Consider the following 8,165-nt stretch of genomic DNA (forward strand, 5'->3'; position numbering starts at 1 on the left):
GAAAGACAAAATGATAAATGGAATCATTTGTCATATGTGGTGTCATGACCAATGGAATGGTTTGTCCAATGTGATATCAGAAGGCTGTAAACCATGAAACAACGACAGCTTATGAAATGTATACTGATTGTTTCCAAAGACACCCACCACAAATTACTAGCTGATATAAATATCGTTGTTTCATTCTGTCAGGATACAAGTCTCATGCAAATCAATTCCTCTGCCAAGTTTGTGGAAGATCTCGATCCCATGTACATTGCTGCCCCATCCTCTGACCGCTATAACAAAACGGTAAGCCATGGTGGTACATGACAGAAGATCTCGATCCCATGTACATTGCTGCCCCGCCCTCTGATCGCTATAACAAAACGGTAAGCCATGCTGGTACATGACAGAAGATCTTCATCCCGTGTGCATGGCTGTCTTATCATCTGATCGCTATAACAAAACGGTAAGCCATGGTGGTACATGACAGAAGATCTTGATCCCATGTACATTTCTGCCCCATCCTCTGATCGCTATAACAAAACGTTAAGCCATGGTGATACATGAAAGAAGATCTTCATCCCGTGTGCATGGCTACCCCATCGTCTGATCGCTATAACAAAACGGTAAGCCATGCTGGTACATGACAGAAGATCATGATCCCATGTACATTGCTGCCCCATCCTCTGATCGTTATAACAAAACGGTAAGCCATGGTGGTACATGACAAAAGATCTAGATCCCATGTACATTGCTGCCCCATCCTCTGATCGCTATAACAAAACGGTGAGCCATGGTGGTACATGACAAAAGATCTTTATCCCATGTACATTACTGTCCCATCGTCTGATCGCTATAACAAAACGGTGAGCCATGGTGGTACATGACAGAAGATCTTGATCCCATGTACATTGCTGTCCCATCGTCTGATCGTTATAACAAAACGGTGAGCCATGCTGGTACATGACAAAAGATCTTTATCCCATGTACATTACTGTCCCATCGTCTGATCGCTATAACAAAACGGTAAGCCATGGTGGTACATGACAGAAGATCTTTATCCCATGTACATTGCTATCCCATCCCCCGATCGTTATAACAAAACGGTAAGCCATGCTGGTACATGACAGAAGATCTTTATCCCATGTGCATTGCTGTCCCATCGTCTGATCGCTATAACAAAACGGTAAGCCATGGTGGTACATGACAGAAGATCTCGATCCCATGTGCATGGCTGTCTTATCCTCTGATCGCTATCACCATACGGTAAGATAAAATATATCTACGTCATGTGCATTGCATCGGTCAGAGAATTTCAAGACTCCCAGTCTCATATTTGTTTGGACCTTGGTGACAATATGACGGCCTTCGTGGAAATGTTTGGTGCAGTCTCATGTTCGTTGAACACCACCCCTCTCTCTCCAATATAGTATGCTAATTTGTATATCAAACGTGATAAACCTCGTCAGTAACTTGCCAAAGATCGGAGTTTTATGCAGAGCACTCCGTATTCATCGATCTATGAAAGTGAACGCTGTCGTGTAGTTGAAAATTCTTGAGTATGGTCTTTAATAAATGAGTAAATAAATAATTATATTGCTGCTACTTGGACTTACCACTGTAACAAAACAGTCAGACATATACAAGTACAGGTCAGAGGGTTTTGAACTAATTTAGCGATTTCTGATAATCTTACATTTTCGAAAAGGGAGTCACTATATCCGTGAATTGGTAGTAACTACCCAGCATTACCGCGCACAGTGTGAATGTAGTCTTCTCACCTATTATGGAATAAACAGAATTTGAACACCTAATTTGTTGAGGGAGCTCTCACTACTTTCTGGGACCATTGGCAGTTTTAACTTCCACCAGTATGAAGTGCATATCAGTAACTTGCTAAATTTCCCATACCGCTTTCTTTCACAACTGATTGCAATCGTTTAAGTGAAAAATTATTGAGTGTAGGAGGTTTTGAACAAGGATCAAATTTGTTGAAATTTCGAAGATGGAAAATGCGGGCATGTGTGAATGGACAAAATGTTAGCAGCAGTTCATGTGATAAGACAGTATTTATGTGTTGTAGGTGATGACGAGTTTGTACACAGACGTCAGTAGTACTGGAGTCAGCCTCTGGGCCCTCCTAGCCAGCGTCTCCGCGGGATTTCTCGTCATACTGGTCATCTGTATACTGCTATGGAGGGTAATTGTCAGCATGCGTGAACAAATTCGCTTGTGTAGAATGTATTGTTCCGTAGAATGTTCTCGTTAAAATATGAGATTCGAAACTGGAATCGAGCAAAGGTACTTAATAGTCCCTAAAGAACCTTTAGTTCCAATTGGAAAACTAAGGTGGGTGTACTTGAAGTCTACATAGTAACAAATAGAAGACGAAAAAGCAGTCGTAGAAACGATGCGTGATTCTTGTATCTCGTTATTGAAACATTAAGCTCTACCATTTGCATGTCCACATATAACCAGATTATTACAACTTTGGCAACAACTAACTGATATACTTCCTGATACCCATGTAGGAATATATTTTTATCGGGTTTTAAAAAATCAGGATCTGTTAGTTGATATTACCTTGATTCAATGTTCCTTGATGGTTTTTGTGGGCTACAGCTTTCATTTCTTTTATAACTTATAGGGTGGATTTTTCCGTCGTAAGAAGAAAGAAGAACTCGCACGGCTTATTGAAGAAAGAGAAAGTGAAAGCGGCAGTAGAATGAACACTATGCAGAGCGACAACGAAGGCATGCGCCTACAGCCCATGAGGAGGCGGAACGAAGTCACGTGCTCAGGCTCGGGCGACTATGAGGAGCCTATTCTGCAAAGGAACAGCGGTATTGCAAATGGACATGGCTCCAGAAGGACGGACAGGTAGCAATTGTTCATCACACCATGACAAAATCATCCCCCATCGTGTCCTCATCGTGATGTACCCTACAAAGCAAGACTAGTTACAGAAAACCCATGTATGCAGCACAAATTGCACTATGGTGTTATACGCCTGTGCAGGATGTAAAAAGTGCGACAACCTTTGTCCAGTTTCTGAGGTTTATAAAAGCGACATTGTTCACTGAAGTAAACTTCAGAGGAGACATCATCTGCTGGTTGAGAATACTTCAACTTGTACCATTTCCTGTTCTAAACAGTTAGGCTCCACGTCCTTAGAGAGGTTTGTAAAATAGTTTTGAATCGAAGAATATTTGAAACCTGATTAGAATATGATGGAGACTTGACTGCCTGGTGATCAGTTTAATTTGGTTGCTTTGGACAAGGAACGATTGCGCTACAGTGTTGTTAATCTCCCGGCATCGATTGAAAGGATTACTGTAGAGGTGGAGAACGGAATGATCCGCTTTATACTACCAGAAGGAAAAAAATCGTGAACATCATTAAATGATGATAAGTTGAAAGGAAGTATTTAATAGACGATATGAATATTTCCCTACACTATGAAGATGCCTTGAACAACTATATTTTTGAGTGGAAGCAATTTCTACCAATAACTAGTCCAAATTGTTGAAAAAGAATTCTTTTCAGTGAAAGGTAGTGTGTTCAAATGTGGCTTCTTATGTGGATTTGAGGCAACTGAAGAACAGATTTACGCTATTCTGGTATTCCTGCTGTGGACGAAGGCTCTGTTTTCAAATCTTGTCGAATAGGTTGTACAGTTCTGGTGTGCATGCACCGAATATCAGGTACTGATGTGATGACGATGACGATGGGTTTTATTTTCTGCAGGTGGAACAGACTTCGTCTCACTATGAATGTCAGGTGGCTCAATTCAGTTGTATATACATGCCAGACGCCATAAATGTGGTGCGCTTAAGAAGACAATCAGAGTCAATCATTATGGAAGTATGTGTGTAATGAATGTTGTTTTGTGCAAGGTTGAGCATGTGCTTTGTGCACTTGATCCGGCCAACGCTATGGCTTTAAAAAAGGCTCGTGTCCCAAGCTCTTCATATATGCACAGATTGCATCAGTGAATAATAGCTTTCAAATTCATAATTTACCAGAAAATTGCTACCTATACTGTTTGTACCTATACTTTTTAAAACTGTTACCAGCTATTAAGTATCAAGTGACTTCTAAGACAGTGTAACAACACAGCAAGCTTTATTTTTATATAGATGTACTTTGCAAATTGGGACTGATTATAAAAAACATCCTTGAGTTCGACGTTAAACACTAATGAATCAACCAATCAATCAATCGATCAATCAATCCGCATCTCATTTCACCAAACTTTACGATATGAAATGCTTAATGTATCTCTTGTAAATTTTCATATAGTAACTTTTTACTGTAATGTCGTCTAAGAGAATGTTTTCCGAGGGGTAGGGGAGGGGTGTTGTGTCTAATGTTTTCCCATGTGATATAGTTTACATACCGGTTTTATTTTTTCTCTTAAAGTGAGTATCTCACACTCTCGTCTGCTTACGAAAGGTCTTCCGTGTACCGTTGTCTATATGACTTTATTTCTAGGGGACAGATTTGATTTAAGTTTAATTTATTTCTACAGTTATCCTTTTGAATCTCTTCATGTTGACCTTCATGTTTAACACGGTCTTGTATAATATTTTAACAATTTTACTGCTATTTATGTAAAGTTTAAATAAACTATAACGATAAACACATGAAGTGTTTAAGCCAGGCGATGGTGATGTTGCTTTCTTTAGATTTTATAATTGTGTAAAAATGGACATGGCAGAAATAAGTTCCATGCTGTGACGGAAATTGGCGTTGCGCTTAAAGATTAATTCCAGCTTTTTTCAAGGTGTTGAACACTTTTCTGAGAAATGCCGAAGTGTGTCTGCTTTGTTATTCTTGGTGGGTTGGGAGAGGGAAAGAACCATCGTAATTGTCATTTGCGAGGATGGAATGTGGTCAGTGGGGCGTTGGCTACCTCAACCAGCATGTTGCTGATGGCTGTGACAATGACGAAAAGACACGCGTCTTTAAGAAATCTTAAAGACTGTATATGAAGCAATATTACTCAAACGTGTGCAATTTATCACGCCTAACCCCATTATGTATGTATGTATGTTTACTTGGCAATTAACGTCATACTGAAAAAATATTCAGTCATATTACGGTGAGGAGTCATTAAGTGTGTGTACATATATTATGTCTTCTTGAGACAGAGCGAAGGCCAAATTGCTGCTGCCACTGAAATATCTTGCCCAACCCAGTTACATTTTACCAACCGGTGATGTTTCCTTGGTGTAACCGCTCAGTGATGAGCAACAAGCGAGACAGCAACAAGTATCATTTTTAAAGTCTTTGGTATGACCCTGGTTGTGATTCCGGGTCTCCCGAGTTTGAGGCGGACGCTGTAACCATTAGGCCACCAAAGCGGTGAACGCACATACATGCGACATAAATGCAGTGTTGGTATAACATAAGAGAGGAAACGCTCAGCGTAATTTCATGTATTTTTTCATTGTAAAAATATGATGGTTTTAATAGACTAATCCTGAGCAGCAAAAGTTAGACGTAAACAATATGTATGTACCTGATATGTAGGCGAAATTCGTTAGTTTTCTTTTAGCTTTCGTCTTCATCTCTTTGATTTCTGACCGTAGTTTTAGACATTACTGGGAAAGTTGAATGATACTTACGTGTATGTAGGTGATCTTAACTCTCACGTTGCCTGCATTGTAGTTTGTAACTATTTAGTCATCTACACATCTTGACGTGTGGTCACATCACGTTTACGTTTGACTTTGGGCTAACGTTTTCTGTGAAGTAATCGTGTTCCACCTGCAGAAGCATAGGTCTGACAGTGAAGTCAATGACTATCATTGGCTATCGTATCGGACAGAAACCAAGACGGTGACAACAAGCTATATGGAAACTCTAACCTGTTTTTAGATCAGCTTTGAAACATTACTGTGCAAATACCTGTAATTATTGTTCGTTAGGTCAGCCACACGCAAATGAAACGGAAGGGAACCAGAAAAAACACCTTGTTACGATCTTTAAACCCTCAGTTCATATCACCTTCTGTTCAGTAGTAGGTTATACTTATGCCTATTACTCAATTTACTGCTATTCGTTTACTTATTTGTTCATTTATTTGGTTAGTAGTTAACGCCGTAGTGACGAATATTTCACTTGTACAACGGCGGCCAACATTTTGGTGGGAGAAAGCCGGGCGAAGCCCGTGGAAATCCAACGAACAAACAAAGGCTGCCGACAGACCTTCCCACGTACAACTGCCGGAAGAGGAAGCCAGCATGAGCCAAACACAATAACACACCACAGAACAGCTTAGAAGCTGTATACAACGTACCTGCTCGTCTGGTTATTATGGCTTGCATCAAAATTCTTGCTATAAAACTGACCTGCAGGGAGAAGGAATTTGTGTGATCAAACTTTGTGGGAGGAAACCGAGCAGAGTTTGGGAAAACATATTAATTTATTTATTTATTTACTTATTTCACTGGTGTACGTATTACTCAATTTACTAGTATTCATGTAAGCCAGCAGGAAGCCAGCTTGAGCTGGACGAACTCACAGCGATCGCATTGGTGAGAGGCTCCTCGGCCATACTTCCGCGCTAGCAAGCTTACCACCAGACCACCGAGACCCCATCCCCAATATTATTCGCCTCTCGAAATATCACGGTGTGTTATATAAGATGAGGTTATTTTTATTAGCTTTTTATGTATTTATTTTTAAATATTGCCCGGCCTAATGGCAGGTAGATCCCATATAATACATCAACAACGTGGAGTCAATTTTATGTTGTCGACAGACCGTGAATAGATTCTGTGTGCTGTTTATGTGCGCTCACAAACGTGGGTGTAGCTGTAAATACAAGAACTAATATTGGCTAGAAGCCTCCACAAACCCGTTATACTGTGTTGATGTCGGCGGAGGAACAAATAAGTTCCGCAAACATCAGCATCACTTTTCTATTCTCTGTGGCGAAACATCTATGTCAAGCTTTCTGCATCACTCTGCTCTGAAAGCAACACCACACATGTCAAGCTACATCACAAAAACGCTTTGTTTTCCCTCAGTTTGCACTATGTGGGTAAAGGTCTTTGAAGCAGACTCCGTCACTGTTCGTCTATGGGTAAAGTGAAATGTATAACAATATATTAATGTTAGAACAACATACAAGAGGAAACCATGGCGTGACAAACACTGTAAGGTATTGTGTCGGACAGGTAACCGCCTCTTGGCCGCATTCTTACATGATGACCGCTCGATAACTTCATTGTCTGTGCAACGCCCATGAGCTCATATTTCATGATAAATACGATAAAAATATCTGTTCCGAAAATATATATCAAGATCTTATATGTAACAGCACAAAATGTACCTGCTGTGTACATCCGGGCCACGGGGAATCTATAAGCATAGGCATCAGTCCCACAGGTCTCTGGTTCAAACCCCGGTACGATCAGAGTTACGTTGGGAAGGTTAAATCCTACCTTCTATATTTTAAGTGTGGCTGTAGTGGGGTTAACTGTTCTTTTCTTGTAAACGATAAGAGTTTTACCTTGGTGCATTGGTGGGAGTACTGGGTACTGCAGTCCCAACTGGTGTAGGTTCAAACACTACAGGTGTTCCATTAAACTCTGACTCGTGTACTCAAACAGGGCAAACTTATTGAGGCTTAAACTTAAAATCTAAATACATAAATTTAAATAAATTCTTTAATCAATCAAAATGGCTGTGTGCACTTTGTTCGAAGACCTCCTGTTGTACAGGAGTAGCATGTTTATTCTTCATCCCAATTCCGCATTTCGCTAAGCCGATAAAAGAATTATTCTACTCACATTAGGTGTGTTACAAGAGAATGTGGTAATGTAAGTGAACGGTTGATATATCAGAATTTTTTGCGTGGCATTTAATTTGACAACTACATTTAGGAAATCTAATCGCTAAGCTGTCTCTGAGTACGGTATAGAAACCTGTTGTTCAAACGAGCGATAATACAAGTTGATTATATGGTGAAGACACCAGGCTCGTCACTAAGTGCTCTGAAACTCGGGTAAACCTAGAATTTAGGAATCGATTTATAGGAAGCTGTTGAACAGCTGTATTTTCCGCTCTCGGGCCGAACTTAGCTGTTTTCTACCTGTATAAAAAAATAAAATACAGAAAAAAAGCATGACATTGTGAGAGCCTTTTCAGCAATATGGTGCATTAACACA

The 8,165-nt window shown here is 40.1% G+C and overlaps 1 protein-coding gene across 1 annotated transcript in view; it reads left to right on the forward strand.

Annotated features, from left to right (window-relative positions):
* LOC135470016 (integrin alpha-9-like) overlaps positions 1 to 4,647 on the forward strand; it is a 30,400-nt gene extending 25,753 nt beyond the window's left edge. Inside the window, exons 19-21 of the mRNA XM_064748708.1 lie at positions 193 to 291; positions 2,069 to 2,185; positions 2,633 to 4,647. Of these exons, the coding sequence (XP_064604778.1) occupies positions 193 to 291; positions 2,069 to 2,185; positions 2,633 to 2,869 (453 nt within the window). The 3' untranslated portion in view covers positions 2,870 to 4,647. The remainder of the gene's footprint in view (positions 1 to 192; positions 292 to 2,068; positions 2,186 to 2,632) is intronic.
* The last annotated feature ends 3,518 nt before the right edge of the window (positions 4,648 to 8,165 follow it).

The sequence above is a fragment of the Liolophura sinensis genome, chromosome 7 (genome assembly GCF_032854445.1).
Source record: "Liolophura sinensis isolate JHLJ2023 chromosome 7, CUHK_Ljap_v2, whole genome shotgun sequence".
NCBI classification, from domain to species: Eukaryota; Metazoa; Mollusca; class Polyplacophora; order Chitonida; family Chitonidae; genus Liolophura; species Liolophura sinensis.